The following is a 22,351-nucleotide window of genomic DNA, read 5'->3' as shown; positions in this document are numbered from 1 at the left end:
ATACTGTCTAAACTGTCTCCCTCATCTCCCAAGGACCCATATACGTTCATGGTCCAATCCTCAAGGCACCATGCCTCCACGCATGTTGGCATGCCCTCGAGATAAGCCACCAAACTACTAGCATACGTTAGACCCCTGTCTCTTTCCAACATGGTGCATTCGCCCCATGCGCGTATGCAAACCAACCCACGAATGACTACCCATATCATCTCGTGTTGAGACTCGTGGCCAAGGTGCACCACAACGTCTCTTAGAGGTTTAGGCCACGTTCTGTGCAAGCAGCATATCGGCAAGCCAATGGAAACGTACCTGCTAACCTTTGGCAGCATTCTTAGACGCACTACCGGGTCGGCCCGATAATGTCTATGAGTATTCCAACCCATGGAGACATATGAGTCCTCTCGCGGTCCTCATATGCCCGTGTTACTATTCCCACTGACCAGTAGTAGCTCACTTAGCATCAAGGTGCTAGGGGGTGGGGGGAGAGCTGACACTAGGTACTCCCCCCTTAAAGAGCATTCTAAGCTTTAGTCTTCTACCAGGAACATATATGATTTTTGCTATGTAGACATATGGTCATCACCATATACCAAATCATAGAGTTTCTCAAATCTAATTGCATCATTGTATTCGTAGACTCAAATAAATGATGAATACCAAGTTCTGTCCCAGTCCGAACAACATTGAAGATATTTACGAAAATACCACTACCGTACAAACTTAGCATCAACATGCCACTAGCATATACACTAACATGCGCCAACACTTGACTACAACTTGGCCAACTTATGAGCATCACCTAGCTTATAACGTACCATCTTGGCACACAGGTTACACTAAGCATTTATTTATATCTACTTTGATTATGCACATAACTGGTAAAGACAAAACCTAAGGAAGTAATTGTATACGACAAAGAGGAATAATAATATGATTTCTTAAGAATGATCATATTTACATTATTGTTTATTTATTTATGTTTTAATGTTTGAAAGTTGGCTATGGCTATACTTGGAAATTATTTTGTGAATTGGGATTTATTGAGTAATTCATCATGCCAAAGCACTTTAGAAATACACAAACATTGAGTAATTAATAAAAAAATAAAAAATATAAATCATTGTCTCATTTGTTTTAAGTATACATAACAAATTTATTGGGAATGATAGCAACAACTATAAGTGAGATATAGTAATGATAACGACCTTGAATATAGTGGCGATTGTAAATGTGATACGTTGATAACAAGTTTGAAATCATATCATAAATTTACTATAAATTTATCAAATGCCTTTTTAGATATCTACTTTGTGTGAAAATTCTCAATTTCTTATGACATTTAAAGATGACCCTTTGTTTAGTTAGATCAAAAATTGTACAATATATTTTTTTTACAATATTAATTTTTTTGAGTAAAAATAATAAAAAATTTGTAGAATAGTGGCTCTTATTATTAAAAAAACCTTGTATAAAAAATATAAAATTTAAAATTTTAATATGGTTTTATGATTTAGTCATCATTAAATTAAATAAACGCATTTTATCTCCTAGCTTTATATATTTTTGGTAAATCAAATATTTTAAAATTTTAAATTTAGCCACGTCAAAATCGTCGGAAGCTTCAGCTAGTTCATTCCCTTCACATTGTGGGCTAGTAATATTACCCGCAATGACTACGACCGATTCATCTCCAATCTCTTCCGTCGTACAAACAGTGGAAGAACAACTGACATAAATTAGGGCAACCTTGGCCCGACAAAATTAGATTATAACACAAAGGGACGTTGAGATTATAGTCTCCAAAGCCCAATTAAATGCAGCTTTGGAATGACTGAGAGTTGCCTTCACTCCTTTCACTTCTCCTATTTGTGCTTTTACATTAATTTTTTTATGAAAACTTTTACAATACTTTATTCATAAATAATAACACAAAATAAATAAAATAAAATTATAAATATTTAAAAGAAAATTAAAAGAGAAATTTGATTTTCTATACTTAGAAAATCAAAAAATTTGATTCCTAAACCAATAATTTAAACCCTAAAAAAACTATAACTTTTTTTTTCAAAACCCCAAAAATACCCCCAAACTCTCACAGCATCTCTCTTTCTCTCTCTATCTCGGCCGGTCCCAAGAATCCCACACCCCAGGTCCGATGGTCGGACCATATCGGACCCCATCGGACCCCATGGTCCGACCATCGGACCTGGTTTTTTTTTTTTTTTTTCCATTCGATTTGAGAGAGACTTAGAGAGAGGGGGCCCGATGGTCGGACCATGGGTCCGATGGGGTCCGATTGGTCGGACCCCATCGGACCCATGGTCCGACCATCGGACCTGGGGGCTTTTTTTCCTTTTTTTTTTTTTGGCTTTCGATGACCGGCGGTGAAGAGGGGGCCTGGGATTCGTGGGCTTCGACCGCCGGTGATGGGGGGCCTGGGATTCGTGGTCGACGGGGGTGAGGGTGGTTCGGGTTGGGGTTGACGTGGGTGAGGGTGGTTCGGGTGAGGGTGGGCGGTTGGGGTGAGATAGAGGGAGAGAGAGATGATGCAGAGAGAGAGAAAATATTGTGAGGGGGGGTATTTTTGGGGTTTTAAAAAAAAAAGTATAATTTTTTTATGTTTTAAATTTTTGGTTTAGGGAAATTTTTTTTTGATTTTCTAAGTATAGAAAATCAAATTTCCCAATTAAAATTTAACCTGTGGCACAAAAATAAATATATATTTTTTTTTTGAAATGGATCAAAAAAACAAAAATAAATATTTAAATTCATTGCTTAATGGAATGATTTCTTCTAAAAACTGTGCACGAGTACACGAGTAAAATAAGATGTTTGAACGTGTACACACGCGCCTAAATAGAACGCCAGGTATAAAATTAAGAACATGCCCAGAATCGCCCCAATTAGTGGCCTCGCAATTTACTTATAAAAAACTTAAATTAAATTAGTGGAAATACTGTTTCAAAAAAAAAATAGTGAAAATGTTCGATTAATTAAAAATATAAAAGGAAAGAGAAAAGGATTTATATTGTAAAATATGCCATATCATATGGCCTCATTCCCAAGGGGATCGTCATTCGCCAGTGCCACGCTCAAATCTTTAATATTATTTATGAAGAGAAAAAAAAATAAAAAAAAATAGAGAAAGTGGTATGCCGACGTCGAAAGCAGCTTAGTCTACTAGCAATTTGGCTTTAGAACACACCACCCACTTCCACTTCTTTTTTTCAGCACAAAATATCTTTTTCTTTTCTCTTCTCTTCTCTGTTTCACGATGTGAGAAATATTTTCTTTCTTCGGAGTAACACTTTCTAGAGGTTATAATATTTCTCTTTAATCGCTTTACAATTGTAATTGAATCGGCACTTGGAAGTTGGAATTGGACTCTGTTGGAATTTCTTCGTCCTCACCTCTATTCTAAAAAAATTCTCTTTGTTTTTCTGTTTTTTGTTTCTCATCTCTATTTCAGTGGACATATAATATTAACATATGTATATATTATTGTTTTCTGTACATAACTGAAGTAGAGGTTTGTTATGGATAATTATTATTTCTGGTTAAAACTTTGGCAGGTTTTTCCTTCGCTGTTTTCATTTCGTTTCTGGTTTGATTTCGAATTTGAAGCGCTCGAAAATTTGGTAAGTGATGTATATATAATTCTATATGTTTGTAACAGTTAGCAACGAGTTTGCTTCTTCTTCAGTTTAGCTCGTCTCTATTACTTGGTAATTTCAGATTCTGAGTTTGATCTCTAATTTTTTTTTTATGCTAATTAGGTTGAAAGTAATTTAACGCTATTTTTCATTTTGGCCAATTATTAAATTAATAATGGACGGTAATGATCTATCCACAATTTGATTGATGGATGCCGACCGTAGAGATACGTATGGTCGTGGTTAATGCTTAAAAGTAAGGAATCAAATCCTTATTTTACATCAAACTCCTCCTTTTCCCCTTTTTTTACAGCCCCTGCTTTTCTCTCTCTCTAGCTTTTTTTTTCTTAATAAATAAAAGTCAAATGGGAAGTGTATTTATTTACGAATGAAAACTCAAAGGAGCTTTAATCAAATATTCATGGCAGTTGGCAGGTAAATTAGTTGTGTGATTAGACTAACCCAATTTTTCTAAATATTGAATTTACACATAATCCAATAGAAGTACACGTATTGGAATCCATGCAACTTGTGACCCCCTTTCATTTTCAATCATTCAATGGTAGTAGTATGAGGATAACAAAATAATGCTTCCTTTTCCTCATTCAAAAATCGTTTTTATTTTTTTCTTTTAACAACTTTTGGTGGAAAGCATCATTCGTACTCCTCCATATCCAGCATAAAGAATCGGCCTACAGTCCTTGATTATTGTTTATACGCATTTTTCAGTAACTAAATTACCATAATTTGTTGTGTCAATAAGTGACGGCCCTTCATACTCAAAGCAGTAGTTCCATCTATGATTGAAGTGGGAAAGTGTGAAGTTTATTTGTGGCGCAGGTAAGGAGAAGCTTCAAGTTGATTTGATTAAGTTGTTTGAGATTTAATGGCAAGAGTTTGTGGACCGTACTTTGATCCTGAGTATGAGAACTTGAGCACCAGAATCAATCCACCCAGGTGTTTATTTTTCTTTTACTTTCTTTTTTTCTGCCACCTCGATAAAAATGTTAGATGTGTTTTGTTAAGAAGGAAAAAAAAAAAGAGAAAAAAGAAAAGGGTGCTAGAATTGTTGAGTTCAAAGAGTTGGGGAAGCTACCACGACCAAAAATCTCAGTAGCACCTTATGATCTAATTGTTTCAGGCTTAATAACCTGCTTTTGTGACCGTGGTGCTCAATTTATTTGCCACATAACGCAATGCTGGAATTATCTAGATTTGCTGTATATGTCAAATTGGCGTTGCCAGCTATATAATTTCTTCTATTTTGTTCTCTTTTCAGGGTGTCAGTTGACAACTCTTCATGCTCCGACTGTACTCTAATCAAGGTAATGCTTCTTTTTTGTCCTTATTTTCCATAGAGGTAAGAATAATACTATGGTTGGACACATTTTTGTTTTCACTAGTGTACGTCCCCTTCCTAAACCTTTTATAATTATAACGAGTAAAATTGGTATAATTGAGATGTGTAGGTGGATAGTGTGAACAAACCAGGAATTCTGCTTGAAGTTGTGCAGATATTATCAGACATTGATCTCATCATCACTAAAGCTTATGTATCTTCTGATGGCGGATGGTTCATGGATGGTAAAATTGTCGTATTTACTTTGAACGCTTGGATTGTAGAGACATCACATATATACATATAAATGCATATATATGTATATAATTATCCTCGTTCTGTCATTGGAAATTCATTTACGTTAGTAAAATATTAAACTATTTCTGATGTTCTGGATTTGCTTTTGGTCCAGTATTTCATGTCACTGATCAGCAAGGAAACAAAATTACAGATAGAAAAACCATTGAGTACATAGAAAAGGTAAGCCTACTTCTTTATCATCCTCCTATGCTCTTGTGTCCCTTACTTAGAAACCAAAGAAAATGTTCATCCTAGTTAGCTAAACCAGAAATCAATATAAATATGATTGTCAGAATAGTTTTTATGAATTTTTAAGCCGACATTCCAAAGGGAGAAAGCATCATCAACCATCAGGGTAAAAGCTCTTATATACATGTTCTGGCAATATTGGAAACTTTATTTTCTTCATGACAGATTACTTTATACCCCTTCTTTCTGCGTGCCAGAAAACGGACTTATTCTTGTTTGACCAAAAGAGCATACAAAGTCCTTTCATGACATTATGAAAAGCTCCACACGAAGAGAAACAGATTTTGCCACAGATTGGGCGAAATTTGTCTTACATTGTCATCACTTGTTTGTTACAATAGGCTTTAGGACCAAAGGGACAGACCAGAGAGGGAGGACAAACCAGAGAGGGAGTGAAGACTACACCAGGGAGACAAGTTGGTGTCCATTCTATTGGGGAACAGACGGCCATAGAACTCATAGGCAGAGACCGTCCTGGTCTCTTGTCTGAGATCTCAGCGGTGCTGGCCAACCTCCACTTTAACGTGGCTGCTGCTGAAGTTTGGACTCACAATGGGCGGATCGCATGTGTTCTTTATGTTAATGATAACATGACATGTCAAGAGGTACAGGATCCTACCAGATTGTCTTTAATGGAAGAGCAGCTAAAAAACATTCTACGGGGTTGTGAAGATGATGAGAAAGCGGGTTACACTAGTTTCTCAGTCGGATTTACTCACATTGATCGGCGACTCCACCAGATGTTATTTGCTGATAGGGATTATGAGAGTAGTGGAGTTAATAAAGAGATTTCTTCTCCTTCCTTCAAACCAAAGATCACAATAGACCGTTGTGAAGAGAAGGGATATTCTGTAGTGACGGTGCGGTGTAAAGATCGTGCAAAACTGATGTTTGACATTGTCTGCACACTGACGGACATGCAATATGTTGTTTTTCATGCTACCATCTCATCAGATACCCCTTACGCATCTCAGGTATGTGTATAGTTAATCTTGATACTAGCTTTAAATCTAGTACTATCGAAAGATCATATCTTGTACTAAGACTTGCTTTGGAACATCCCAACTCTTCAATATGTCACATATGCATTGCTTGGTGCAGCACTGTAATCTAAATAACTTCTTTATTTTCGAACATCCTCGATAATTGACTATTAGTTTGTACCCACCAATGAAAAGGGGTTATCAAATAAAATTCTGTATTGACTTGAGACTTGAGCTGTTTGAAGCAATGTTTTTTGCTGCCTCTTAAATCTAAATCAGTTCCGGTACCTTTGCCATATATGGCTTAATTTACTCCTAGAAATTTGATTGAAGTTATTGAACCATATGTAACTGTAGGAGTATTATATCCGCCACATGGATGGATGTACACTTGATACTGAAGGAGAGAAGGAAAGGGTCATCAAATGTATCGACGCTGCAATACAAAGAAGAGTAAGCGAGGTTAGTGACAACCTTTCACAACACCATATTAAAGAATCATCTAAGTTAATTTTTTTGCGATTTGAAAATGTTTATAACACGTATTTGACAGTCACAATCATTTATATGTCTATCTACTTAATAGAAACATGAACAACTTTATTAGCTGTCATCCATCTTTTTTTTTTGTTTGTGGTGTTGTCAATAGAAATATGATGATTCTTTGTGTAGGACATGTGTCACATGGCTTTAGGATATTTTGTTTGCACTTGTTCTTCATTAAGTAAATATACATTAAACAACAGAGTCAAGATGCCTGATAAAAATAGTGATGTTTAAACAAATCTAAGTTTAACATTAATTTTTTATTTATTAAAAACTTAAATTTTTAACTGAATCAACAAAAATAGTTAGCATATTTAATATAAATTAAATTAGTTGACTTGTCAAAATTAAATTGGTTTAGAACACAACTTTTTGACGGGGATGTTAGTGTTAGAAATTTATTAGTGCTTCTATAGAAAGACTAATGCTAAAATACAACTCAAAGACAAAAAATACAAGAACAATAATATTGATATAATAATATTATAACTTGATAAAATATACACATAAATATAGAAAAGAAGATGAAAATTACAAAAACATAATAAATAAAAGCACAATATAAATAGTAGTATATATAGATGTGAGAACAATCTCAACACAACTAACACCAAGTTTCAAGTAGGAGAATCACAAAACTTGAATAAAGTTTTACACCTTTGTCCAATAGTTTATTTTTCCTACCACAAGCACTTAGGGAAGAAAGAAATGAAAATAATTTTCTAGATGTATCAAGCTTATAGTTTCTAGCAAGGTGTTTTCTTTGATAGAAAATCAAAAAAATGTGTTTTCACAAGTGAACCAAAGACATCTATTTATAGTGTTTATGATCACACACTTTGAAATTCAAATTCATAATCTCCCATGGATGTTAGTGAATCAAGTGTAACTCATGCATACACCATAACTCCGATAGCATCTAGAATTTAAAATTAAGAAGTGTAACACCTTTCTACACACTTAATATTGGTAATAATTGTAGAGGTTACAAAATGTAAGTAACTCCACCTTTTATGTTACATTTTATGTGAATATTACATGTATACTCTCAATCACATTATATACATTAATCTCATATTAATATATAATATGTCACATTTTAATATTTTAATCTATCTTATATTATAACAAATATAATATAATATTTTCCCACTAGATTAAAACTTGTGACACACAATTGTAACATTATTTAATCAATCAAATATTATATATATCCTCCACTTTAATTGAATAAATTAAGCACTCTTTGCATAAAGTAAAATGTCTTTCGACTTGAATTTTACCTTTAAGCACTCTTATAGAGATCTTGCTTAGATGCATAAAATAAAATGTCTTTCGACTTAAATTTTACCTTAGTGTAGTTACCACAAAGTTTATTGAAATTTTAGTTGCTGTAGCATTGAACCACTATTCTTTTAATACAAACTGGTGATAACACATACATCTTTGCTAGAATTTACTAGAGACCTCATTATGTCTGGCTTGTGCACCGTTAATGGCCATTTGCAATATCCATTTCATGGGCTCTCTAGAGAATAGCTTCCAATCTTCATAATAGGCGGCACCACCTCTAGTCCATATAGAAAAAATAGTTTTTCTCAACTTCTCTTAAGGCACACATCTTTCCATTAAAAATCCTTTCGATTTTAACCCTTTAAATTTTACCATTAGTACTCATTCATAGATGGGACAAGTTAAGTACTGTTTTTCACTCTATTGTCTTATTATTACCTATTGCATTTAAGACTAAATTTTTACTAGTGTTAAGATAAGTTAATATCAATAGTAAAACTCTAAAGGAGTTTAGGTTCCATCTTCGAAATTTTATGTTTTAATGATTAAACGATTTGTTATAACCACACACTTTTTGATTCCAAGCGAATCTTGCTAACCAAAATTAGTGTCTATTATTACATGGCAACTTTTCTCCTTAAGTTTACTTAAGCTTTGAAAATTTAATCATAGAAGATTAGTTTTCACTGTTTCTCAATTTCTCACACATTTTAATACTAAACATATCAAAATTATGTATTAACTTTAGACACTAAACATGTCTAAGTTATACTCAAGTGTTAGACATCAAGCATACATAAATTTCACATATTATTCATTCTTTTACCAAATTTGTTTAATAATATTGGATATCACACCATACTTTTACATTTAATAAATACCACTTTATCTCTAACACTTTTTATTTCCTCCTCGAAATTATTTTACACTAACTTTGACACTAAGCATGCCAAAGTTTATCATCTTTTGCACTCATAATCAATTAAACAAACTTTGATTTATTTTATGGATCTCACTCCCATATTTCTACAATAGGTCAAATCACCATATCACTGTACAAATAAAATTTCTTCCATTTTATTTCTACATATACACACACAGTTTTCATGAATCTTTTGAGATTTCATGGTAATCTCTCAAAAGATTAAAAAATGAACTAAACCACTTTATTAGTTTATTTTTGCTCTTTATTTGCCTAAAAGCAAACTATCAACTCTTAGATTACATATTTAGGTGTGTGCAATATTTTCTTCAAGAAATAGTCACTAAATCACATTTAAATAAAACACTTCCTTGTTTTATTTTATTTCCACATATTATCTTTTCAAGAAAATAATTTATTCACAGTTTATCATTAATCTTTTAAAATTATATGATAACTTCTCAAAAATACAAAATAAATACACACCTACTCAAAGACAAGAATTATAAGAACAATAATATTGATAAAATAATATTACAATTCTTGACAAAATATACACATAAATATAGAAAACAAGATGAAGAGAAAATTACAAAATTACAATAAATAAAAACACAATATAAATAGTAGTATATATATATATAGATGTGAGAACACACTCAACACTACTAACACTAAGTGTAAGTAGGGAAATAACAAAACTTGAACAAGGTTTAACACCTTTGCTCAAAAGTTTATTTCCTCCTACCACAAGCACTTAGGGAAGAAAGAAATAGAAATAATTTTCTGGATTTATTAAGCTTATAGTTTCTAGCAAAATATTTTCTTTGATAGAAACTTACGAAAAAGGTGTCTTCACAAGTGAACCAAACATTTCTATTTATAGTACTTAAGATCACACACTTTGAAATTTAAACTTATAACCCTCATAGATGTTATGGACTCAAATGTAACTTATGCACATACCATAACTCTTATAGCATTAAAAATTTTAAATTAAAATGTATAACACTCTTTTACACATTTAATATTGGTGATAATTGTGAAGATTACAAAATGTAAATAAGTCCACCTTTTATGTGAGTATTAGTTATATGTAACTCTCAATCACATTATATATATATATTAATCTCATATTAATATATAATATATTACATTTTAATATTTTAATTTATCTTATATTATTACAAATATAATATAACACTTGATTCCAACAACTCTTCAATATGTTCGTTCTTTTGTATATATGAGTATTTCAACAAATGCTATAAACATAGATTTTCTCTAAACAGAGTAGAGAAGATTAAAATTGATCAAAATATGCCATACAAAAGATGTTTTGTTTTATAACCATGAGTAATAACTGCTCTACATGTGAATAAATTTAATTTATTAATTTTAAATTATTTTGGATATAAGTGATTATATATTTATATTAATATCATATATTTAAAATACATAAAATATATTAAAATATATAATATTAGAGAGAAAAAAAAAAGAAAAGCTAATAATGTAAAAGTTTGTTAAAAGATAGGAAAACGTACTATGCGGGTGCCTAGCAGTCCAAAAAATATATATATATTTTTTAAAAATACATATAATTTTTTGGATAAATATTATTTTAGACTTTCTATCTTACAAAAGTTACCGATTGAATCCTCTATTTTGTTAAATAACAAAATAGATTTTGTATTTTTTAAAATAGTAAAAATAAGACTTTGAACAAATTTTTTGTCAAAATAAAATTTATTAATAATCCTATCTAAAAGTGTTATGACAAAATTGTTTATATTTTCTGTATCTCTTAAAAAAAATTGTCAGAAATTAAGCTTAAGGTCTTATTTGTACTATTTTGGAAAATACCCTGTATTTTGTCATTTAACAAAACAGAAAGTCTAATTGATAACTTTTGTAAAATACAAGGTTCAAAATGATATTTACTCTATTTTCTTTTACAAATTTTGGAATACATGTTTTTTAAACAAGGGTTCAAAAAAATTTCTTCTTCTTAATGCCCACTAAAATTCAAGCCGGCCCTGGAAGGGCCCAATAAATACTTCTCAACAGTTATTATCCATTAATTGTTACTAAAAAAAACTAAGTATCGTTTTAAAATGTTAAACCATTATTTTTATCCAATCACCAACACTAAAAGAGAAATTTGACATTATGCACATATCTGAAAAAAGAGCGTCTGCCCAATTGTTGCTCTGCGGCAGTTAAAGTCCATTATTGGTTTTTTTGAAGTTTTTTTTTTTTCAGTTTCCTAGCAGTTTTCTGCAGTTACATACTGCTATCTATGATTCCTTGATGTTCTAATCTCTCTTGTGCATTCCAATTCGAGTACCAGATTTAGCCCATTCATTCTTCCTCACGATGGATCCTTACATAGATAAGATGAAATCAACTCTGACCCTTACTGATGAGGAGCAGTCGGTGTATGAATTTGATTTGGGAGATCCTATCTCTTCTGGTTCGGTTGGTAGCCATGTTCTGTATGCAAGAATTATGACCTCTAAAAAAGTATGGTTATCAACACTACAAAGGCAAATGGCGGAGCACTGGGATGGTCGTTTCCCGGTTAAAATTACAGAGGATGATGAATTATTTATGCTGTCTTTCGGTTGTGAAGGAGATAAACTGAGAGTATTGGAGAAAGAACCTTTCCATTTTCAAAATCACCATATCATTTTGTTCTCTCCAAGTATTGGACAGAATATTTCTCCTTCTTTTCTCACCCACACCCCTTTTTGGATTCAAGTTTATCGCCTTCCTTTTATGAGTAAAACAAGAGGACTGGCTGTGGCTCTTGGTAATTTAATAGGCGAATTCATTGAAGTTTTTGAGGATTCTTTATTTGAAGGTTGGGGTCCTTTTATGCGCATCCGAGTTAAGATTGATGTTACAAAACCTTTGTTGAGAGGACGTATGATTGCTCTTACACAAGTAAAAGATAAATTCTGGGTTGAATTCCGCTACGAAAGGTTGCCGGAATACTGCATGGAGTGTGGCAAAATTGGTCACCCTTACAACAAATGTATGGTTTTTCTTGAACAACTTGACAATGGTGCTGAACCTGAATTACCATATCGACCAACAATAAAAGGCTCACCGCTGCCTTCTTCGGGTTATGATCGATATCGAACGGATTTTGGGAAAGGAAATGCTTGGCCTCTGCTTACTCGTTTGGCGAAATCATCTTTAACTGCAGCAGTTCCATCTTTGAATAAAAGATCATTGCCACATCCTTCGATCCTGTTTCAAGGAGAATCATCACAAAAAGGACTGGGAGTTAACTGCTCAATGCCTCTCCATGGATCTCATTCATACCAGCAACAACCACCGAGTTCTGTAGCATTAAACAACAATTCTCCTACTGCTGCTACTGTTACTTTTGCACCAGCCACATTCGTGCCAAATGCCTCCCACATGAATCCTACTATGAACTCCCACAACACACTTCAAAAGGGACTTATTTCTGATGTTAATCGTGGCAAAAGTCTTTCTAAACCGGATTCCTATGATGATTTAACCACTATATACACTCCACCTACTGCTGCTCATAATCATCATAATGTTGTTGCTACTTACCCACCATTACCTTGCACTGTGACTAGTCAAACCAGCAACTACATGACTCTTCCTCTAACTGATATTACATCCTCTCTGTCAATCATTACATCAACAAATTCTGGGGCTGCTGGGAAGGAAAATCAAACTCCAAACATTAGTTTTAAGAGGCACCATGACAGAGAGTCAATGCGTGAAACACTTAAGAGATGCAGGGGATTACCACGGCCAAATCTTACTCCTAATGAGTCTGTTGGGAGGGATCGAAACCAGCATGTTTCCAATGATTTATTGGATTGTTCTGGTTCTAAAGACTTTGCAGCGGAGGCTGAATTTCAGCCCCGCCATGAGCCATGAAAATCCTTAGCTGGAATGCGCGTGGCTTGGGGAATCCTAGCGCATTTCGTCATCTTCGTTTGCTTGTCAAAGAGCAAACTCCTCATGTACTTTTTTTAATGGAAACTAAGTTAGGGTCTAATGTTCTTTCTCGTTTTCGTAATAGTTTACATTTTAGTAATGGTCTTGATGTACCTAGAATAGGTTTGGGGGGAGGGTTGATGTTGCTTTGGAAGGATGATGTTGATGTATCTATTCTTACTTATAATACAAATGTTTTTGATTGTTATATTGCTTTTCATAATCAACCGAAATGGCATTTTACGGCTTTCTATGGGGCTCCTTCTGCTCAACATCGAGTTCTAACTTGGACTCTATTGGAACGGCTTAAGGATGTTTCTCCTTTATCACCATGGCTGGTCATTGGTGATTTCAATGAAATTCTCTCCAATGATAACAAATTGGGTGGGGCTCTCCGTAATGAATCTCAAATGGAGCAATTCCGAAATACAATTGCGAACTGTCATTTAAATGACTGCTCTTTTCAAGGGGATCCTTTCACATGGATTAAAGGACGCCGTACATTGGATACGATAAAGGAACGATTAGACTGGTGCTTTGTTAATGATCATTGGGCATCTGTCTTTGAACCGATTGTCACACAGCATCTGGACTACTATAATTCTGATCACAGAGCTATAGCAGTCTCGGTTAATCTCAAAAACCAGCAGCAGCAAGTTGTCCAAAGGCGAAGCAGGTTTCGTTTCGAACAAATATGGTTGCAGCATGATGAAGCTAAAGCCATTATTGAGAATCAATGGAAGTATTGTCAACAATCGGGTACTGCTATGGACATTTTTCTGCATAATATTGCAGCATGTGCTTCATCTTTACAACAATGGCATGGTTCAAAGTTTGGTAATTTCAAGAAAAAAATCTCTAAGGCACAGAAGGAAGTTGCACGACTCAACAACCAGCAAGATCGAACTCAGGTTTTACTGCATGATTTACAAAAATCTGAGAGTATTTTGGATGAACTTTTAGAGCAAGAAGAGCAATATTGGCAACAAAGATCTCGTGTTGATTGGCTACAAAGTGGGGATCAAAACACCAAATTTTTTCATGCTCATGCCTCATCTCGACATGCCAAGAATAAAATTACCTCTCTCTTGGACAGTAATGGCAACAAAACAACTTCTAAAGACGGAATTGCACACATTATCACCACCTATTTTGCTGATTTATTTTCTGCAACTACTGTTAATCAAGAAGCAATTACTCACGTGGTAGATACAATTCCAGCAAGTATTACATCTGAAATGAATGTGTTCCTGACTGCCCCTTTTACTGTAGCAGAAGTTGAGATTGCTTTGAGAACGATGAGCCCGGACAAAAGCCCCGGTAGTGATGGTATGTCTGCTATGTTCTACCAAAACTATTGGGATATTGTGGGAACTTCAGTTACTGAAGTTGTGTTGAGTGTGCTGAACCATGCACAGGATATGGAACAAATTAATCAAGCTATCATCACTCTTGTTCCTAAAATTAATTCTCCTCAAGTAATGGCTGATTTTCGTCCTATTAGCCTTTGCAACGTTGTCTACAAGCTTATTTCTAAGATGATTGTACTGAGATTTAAAGAAGCTCTTCCTCTTGTGATTTCGGAGACACAAAGTGCATTCCTCTCTAATCGGTTGATTACTGACAATATTCTAGTGGCTTTTGAGCTTGTTCACAATATTCAACATCGAAAACGTGGAGCTAAGTGTTTTTCAGCGCTGAAATTGGATATGAGCAAGGCGTTTGATCGAGTTGAGTGGTCTTTTTTGTGGGCTGTTATGGATAAAATGGGATTTGCTCAAGAATGGATTGATCTAATTGCACGCTGCCTATCTTCTTGTAGCTTAACTTTTTCTATTAATGGTGACATCAAAGGACATGTGAAGCCAACAAGAGGACTCCGTCAAGGAGACCCCCTCTCACCTTATTTGTTCTTGATATGTTCGGAGGGTCTTTCAAGACTGCTGCAACATGAGGAGGCTGTAAATAATCTTCAAGGGCTGAGAATCACAAGAACTGCTCCATCAATCTCACATCTACTCTTTGCTGATGACAGCTTGTTATTTTGTGAAGCTACTACTTCTTCTGCATTGGCTATTCAAAAAATTTTGACCATATATCACAATGCCTCGGGTCAACTCCTCAATTATCAAAAGTCAGTCATGTCTTTCTCCCCTAACACGCCGCAATCGACTCAACAATTTTTTCAGAATACATTGAACATGCCAATAAGTGAGTGTCATGAGCGATATCTTGGTCTACCTTCATATTCAGGTCGTGATAAAAAGGCTCTCTTTAGCCATATTAAAGAAAGGGTATGGAAGTTGATGAATGCTTGGAATGAGAAGTTGTTTTCAGTTGGAGGAAAGGAGGTGTTACTAAAGGCGGTTGTTCAGTCAATTCCTACCTACGCCATGAGTTGTTTCCGCTTAACGAAAACACTTTGCCAACAATTGGAAAGTATGATGGCTAACTTCTGGTGGGGTTCTTCTAAAGATGGTTCTAAAATACATTGGAAGAGATGGAATTTGCTTTGTAAGTCTAAATTTGAAGGTGGTATGGGATTCCGTTCGTTTATTCATTATAACCAAGCCTTACTTGCCAAACAAGCTTGGAGGATCTTTGACATGCCCAATTCGTTACTTAGTCGACTACTTAAGAGCAGATACTTTTCAAATAATTGCTTTTTGGAAGCTCGGCTTGGTAACACTCCCTCCCTTACATGGCAGAGCATACTTTGGGGGCGAGAATTGCTTCTTAAGGGTCTTCGTTACAAGGTTGGTAATGGCTATAATATCCGATGTGGTGTCGACAAGTGGATACCTGGTCATACTAATTTCACTCCGCTCCATTACACTGGTCCACCTACATTGAATGTTTCTTCTTTGATTACTGACAGTAGGGAGTGGAATCTTCAGCTCTTAAAAGATAATTTTAGCCCATTGGATGTTGAAAGAATTTTATCAATTCCATTATCTTTTTTTCCATCTGAAGATAGGCTGGTTTGGCATCATGCAACATCAGGAATTTATAATGTCAAGTCTGGTTACCACTTATCTGCTACTTTGGATGAATGTGACCAAGCTGCAACCTCGGATCTTCATTGTTCGTGGTGGAAAACCTTTTGGCATTTGTCTCTCCCATCTAAGATCAAAATTTTTGCTTGGAAAGTCATGCACAATGCTATTCCTACTGCTGCTGCATTACACAAGCGAAAAGTAATAGATTCTGCAGCGTGTTCGCTATGTACTTGCGCTTGGGAATCTATCGGGCATGCCCTTTTCTCTTGTAAGCATGCGAAATCTGTATGGCTTAACACCTCCTTCTCTTTGGACTATAGGCAGGCACAACAAATGTTTAATGGTGACTATCTTTTCCACCTTTCCAAGCTATTCTCACAGCAAGATTTTGAGCTTCTCATTTGTACAATGTGGGCTATATGGACAAGTCGAAACAAAGCTGTTCATGGTAGCTCTGTTCAGAATGGAAAAGATACTGCTACTTTTGCAAAGGGCTATGTTGACAAGGTTCGGGTTCACTCTGCCAAGCCTCATCAGCATGCTACCAAATCACCTGGCCCTTTTTCTGCTGCTGTTCATAGCAGTAATGTCCAAGAACTGCCTGCTGCAACTTATTGCAGAAATGTCCAGGATCCTCCAGCTGCTACCTCAAGCAGTTTTGCTCCAAATGATCATGTTTCATGGCATCCTCCACCACGCTCGGGTGTAAAAATTAATGTCGATGCTGCTGTCAACGCAGTGTCTAAACAATTGGGGATTGGAGCCATTGTTCGTAATCATCATGGGGAAGTTCTTGCTGCACTTTCAATGCCTGCGCAAGGTGATTTTCGATCGGATGAAATGGAAGCTAAGGCGTTATTTCATAGCCTGAATTGGGCATTGCAACACCAAATGCGCATCTCCCACATTGAAACTGACGCCCTTAGAGTTTACCAGGCTTTAACTTCTTCATCTAGAGACTTATCTAGCTTTTCAGATTTGATCTCTGATGTTCGTTGTCTTTTATCCTTTTTCCCTGAAGCATTTATCTCTCATGTTAAGAGAAACGCTAACCATGCTGCTCATGGTTTGGCGAAATATGCTTTAGCGTTGGATCAAGACGTTTGTTGGTTTGGGGAAATTCCCTTACCTATTTTCACTTCTGTTGTTAATGACTGCTGTTGATTAATAATATTAGTGAATTTTTCTCAAAAAAAAAAAAAAAAGAGAAATTTGACATTTTATGTTTAATTTACTAACTTAATCAAAAAATATCAAAAAATATATATTTTTACACTATATCAACAATATACTTCTATTAGTCAAAAAAACAAAACAATATACTTATATTATAAATATCTAATTTAAATTTAACTCTTATTTATCTCTCTCAAGGTAACAATTTTAATATAAAAATGAGAGATTTTTTATTTATTTTTTTTACAAAATTAAATTAAGTTCAAATTTTTAAAATAGAATCCATATGTAAGTAATATTTATTAAAAGTGTAACGGGGCAATTAATTATGTGTAAAGTGTGAGAGTTTATCTTAAGTACCATCTCCATACAATTATAAGGTAAAGTTTTAATACAAAAATATGTTAGATAATTACACTTAACTATTACAAATTCAATACCATAGACTCAATTAGTGATAATAATATATAAATCATATCTATAATCAAATACGATATTTTTCGTTTTCGTAATAAAACTGTTTTAAAATCTTAATTTTAACTACTAAAAACTCACTGTTATACATAGAGAAACATAATATGTTATTTTTTATTCTTTTTAAATGAAGAATATATATAATATTTCAATTTTATAAAACAACAAAAATTGATCACAAGTTAGAGCTTATATAAGTTCTAAGTTCTTAATGTACCTCTGTTGCTTTAATAATATAGTATCAATTCTAAATTCTATGCTCTTTTCACTTGTATATTGTATTGCATTTGACTTGTGTATATTTGTAGTAAAAACATTGAAATTGATTTCGGACCAATTATTCTTAAATAAATAATTTAGTTTTTTAAAGATAAATAATAATTTACTTGTACATTTAATTTTTTTTTTTAATAAAAATACTAGATTTTGTTCATTTTTAGAAGGGTTAATTTCACAAATGCACAAAAACAACAAAAAAAAAAACAACAAAAATACGGTTTCACGGAATTTTAAATATTTTTACGATTTTTTTGATTTTATTTACATAAAATACGGTTTTTTTATGTTGAAATTTTGTTCATTTGTTGTTAATTTTTTGTTATATGTATGTTATTTTTTATTTTTATTTTTTTGTTGTTATTTTCATATTACTTTTATGTTGTTTTCTTGTTGATTTTATGTTGTTTTCGTGTTATTTTTTGAAAAACTGTAAAAATGTAAAAAAATATTCTTTGAACGTAAAAATGTAAATATTTTACAAAAAATGGTGCCTTATGTAATTATTCCTTTTTAGAATAGGGCGGTTGGGTCGGTGCCCAGGGCCTTCAGCCCAAGCCTAAAGGTGTCCCAATCTATTTTTTCTTTAGGCTTTATTTTAATTTGCACAAAAGGCCCCAAAAAAAATCGGCATATTTTTCAAATTTTGTTTGGGCCTCCTAAAAGCTAGAGAGGACTCTGCCACAAAATAAATTAATAAATAATAAGTATATAATTAGAAAGAGAATTGATAAAATGAATTATTAGTATTTATTATTTTTCTCGATGTCATATAATTTAAGAAAATAGTTTTTAGGAAATATTGTTAATGTTACTATTACATCAGAATATTCACAATAAGTGAGGTGAAGAGAAGAGGGATTTTTTTTTTTTAAGAATTAATTTACAAATATGCTACATTTTATAAAAAATTATTATTCATGATATATATAATAATATTTATTTCTTTAAGTATATTTTATTAATTGTTTTATAATTCTTTTTTATATGTGAATAGATTAATATTATATATTTGAAATGAGTAAAATATATGAAAAAAATTATAAAAAATGAAAATTTGATGATGTATTTAGAAAAGGCTAATGTTAGTATAATGTAAAAATTTAAAATAAAATTGGGAAAATGAAGATTTTATTATGTATTTTAAAAGATAATGTATATATAGAACTTGTTGGGAGTATTCTTATCTTTTTAATTTTTATCAAATTGGTGGCACATGCTATTTACTAGTATATATAATAATATTCTGACCTATTCATTCATAAGCTGCCGAGATGATACAAAATGGGAGCTATAATGGTTGTAGAGACAATATATGTAGCATATATTATTCAATGCTTTTTCATAACAAATGCAAATGGAAATATAATCTCATGGAAGTACAATGGTTTATATTATACATGTAATCAGGGCCTGAGATTAGAGCTGCACGCAAAAGATAGAGTAGGATTACTATCAGAAGTGACAAGGGTTTTGAGAGAGAATGGGTTGTCAGTTTCAAGAGCAGGAGTCTCAACAGTTGGAGAAGAAGCAGTGAATGTGTTCTTTGTCAGAGATGCTTCAGGTAACCCAGTAGACACCAAAATAATTGAGACACTTCGAAAAGAAATTGGGCATACAATGATGGTCAATGTGAAGAAAGTCCCAACAAGTAATTCTAAGGCAGCTGAATCAGCCAGTGGGTGGGCCAAAACAAGTTTCTTTTTTGGGAACTTGTTGGAGAAGTTCTTGACTTAAACTGATGATGATTAACTGATAATTTACATATCAATGTAAAACTTTGACTGCAAATGTACAGAATAACATCAATCTGCTCAGTACCTTGTTTGGATAGAGCTTGTGTAATTGCATGTTCATTGCAAAAAGGTATGCTTGTAACTTTTGATCTTTTGTGGCTCGGACTTTCAAATTAGTATTATGACATCCATTTTGGCAGAGGCCGAGTTGTCCAGTTTTGGATTAGAACACCTCTCAGATATTGAGTAGTCTATAATTTTTATTTTTGGGAATATGTTAAATATCCAAAATTAATTTGGATTATGAACCTGGCCTATTTTACTTTTTTTAAATTTCCCAAGGCTCAACAACATTTGTCAAAACATGCTGGTATTAAGCAAAATTAATGAAATACAGGAGTTATTTTTTTTTTAATGAAGATATATAAGAGTTAGTATTTTCAAAATAGTCATTTTTTTTTTTCATTATTGTACACTTAAAAATTTGGACTAGACTTTTAAGCCACACTCGCTCGCTAGATTGGCGTGAATAAATAAGTAGTTAAATATTTATAAGAGAGACAGAAGAAGTTTATAGTTTTCACCCTTATATCACGATAGTAATGAGACTACGTTTACTTTGAATTTTTATTTCTCACGAGATGGTAATTACAACAATAGACTAAGTGTCACAAGCTCCAAGTTCTAGAGAGAGAAGCTCTGTCCTTGTGGATAGTTTTCTGACCTTGTCAGTAGTTTTCTAAATGTGAAAAATGAACTAAGACAACTCTCCTATTATAGGTGAAGGAGGCCATCAAAATTAGGGAAAAATATAAATAAATTGTTTTTGACCATTGTTTTTGACCTATAAATGATACAATAGATTCCATATCTATGATCAGCGCTCCCACTCAATTGAACTACCATGTTCCCAAGATGTAAATATCCACCATAACCATTAGTTAGCTATCAAATATGCAAATCTTAGTTAGCAATTCTAGCTTTTCTTGAGGTCACGATCAGGAAATCCATGAATCTAGTAATGGTTTACACTAAGTACACAACTATTCAATCATTCTGAAATTTTCCTATCACTAGGATATTTCCTAGAAAGTTTTAGGCAACTGCTAGTAACTAATCAAAGACCCTTCACTTTCATCAACATGCAATCCAAATTTTTAGGGAGGTAAGTTTGGATACAATTTAAAAATTCAACTCTATGATCTTTGAACTACATATCCACCATATATTTCTCCACCCCTATTAGTTGGTGTTGACCGAGGTTTTCGGCAACCAATAAAATAATAAGAGTTAAAAGAGCTGTAAGGAATTAAGAGAAGGATTTTTACGTGGTTGGGGCGTTAATGAGCCTTAGTCCACGAGTCTGTATATTTATGAGTGTATTTAATACAGAGAATGTTCTTGGTGAGTATTTACTCTTTTTGCACTTATGCAACCCAGAATTCTCGACCCCCATTAATGAGCTTTGAGGGGGTATTTATAGTGTTTTTGTGGGGTGATCCCCAGAATTATAGTACATGTATTTCTGTAACTATCAATAAAGTTAGGTATTCCCAATGAATATACCATGGGTAATGCATGGTCAAATCTCTAGGTACTGTAGGGATTTTATGAGGCTTGTCCTTATTCCTTTTTGACCGATGTGATTCTTCACAAAGTAGCCGTCATTAGACTCTAGAGGTCATAGTCTCGTAGGTGCAGAGTGGGGGTTGTGTCATCAGACTTTATTGCGTGTGGCAGTTCCAACACGCCTCCTCCCATGCGGCATTAAATGCGAGATGACTGCTCAGAGGAAGCCTGACATCTCGCGGAGATGCTTTGATGCCACCTTGATCTCCGAGAGCATAGAAAACCTCGTATGCCTTCTCCGAGAGGCACGTCCGAGATAATGTCTTTCTTTATAAAGACTTAGCTATTTATTTTAGTGTTAAAACCTTCGTGTCCACGTGTCCATGTGTCCCTGTCTGGTTGGTCCACGTATTTTGGGCAAAATCAGGGGCAACATTTACCCCAAGCCTTGTTTAATTGTAAAATGAACAAGGCTTGATCAGATGCCTCCGGTTGGCTCCTCGGTTTCCTGGCACGTGCTTCGGGCGCGTGAAGGTGTATTTAATGATCATCATTACTGCAGCGATTCACTTTTTGCAGGTGTCGATTCGTTTCTTGCACATTAATTGATACGGCGCATTAATGGGTGTTAGACGGACACTCAAGCGTTTCCACTGCCTTGATGACAAACCAATTTAGCCGTTGGATCCTGGGAATTCGAATCGTGTGCCTTCCCAACCGCACGATTGGTAGGTGATCACGCCTGTTCCACATGCACTTCGGCCTATAAAAGCCACCATTCTTACTTCATTTGGTTACTTTCAGACTTTCACCAATTTTCTTCGAATTTTTCAGAGAGAAAGAAAC

At 33.8% G+C, this 22,351-nt stretch overlaps 1 protein-coding gene across 6 annotated transcripts; it reads left to right on the top strand.

The window, feature by feature from the left end:
- Positions 1-2,991: 2,991 nt before the first annotated feature.
- On the top strand, positions 2,992-20,151 carry LOC115716376 (ACT domain-containing protein ACR3). 6 transcript variants are annotated; one of them, XM_030645161.2, is made up of 9 exons: positions 2,992-3,317; positions 3,573-3,638; positions 4,494-4,610; positions 4,933-4,978; positions 5,123-5,237; positions 5,405-5,472; positions 5,883-6,515; positions 6,882-6,986; positions 19,611-20,151. In XM_030645161.2, exons 3-9 carry the CDS (start codon positions 4,540-4,542, stop codon positions 19,935-19,937), a joined length of 1,365 nt encoding a protein of 454 aa, XP_030501021.2. In that variant the 5' UTR covers positions 2,992-3,317; positions 3,573-3,638; positions 4,494-4,539; the 3' UTR covers positions 19,938-20,151. The 6 variants fall into 6 exon arrangements, with proteins under 6 accessions (XP_030501021.2, XP_060971545.1, XP_030501020.2 ...); XM_061115562.1 differs by having other exon boundaries at positions 3,573-3,725; positions 4,478-4,610; XM_030645160.2 differs by having other exon boundaries at positions 2,993-3,317; positions 4,478-4,610.
- Positions 20,152-22,351: the final 2,200 nt, after the last annotated feature.

This window comes from Cannabis sativa, chromosome 5, assembly GCF_029168945.1.
Source record: "Cannabis sativa cultivar Pink pepper isolate KNU-18-1 chromosome 5, ASM2916894v1, whole genome shotgun sequence".
In the NCBI taxonomy this organism is placed as follows: domain Eukaryota; kingdom Viridiplantae; phylum Streptophyta; class Magnoliopsida; order Rosales; family Cannabaceae; genus Cannabis; species Cannabis sativa.
This window is presented reverse-complemented; position numbering and strand designations above follow the sequence as displayed.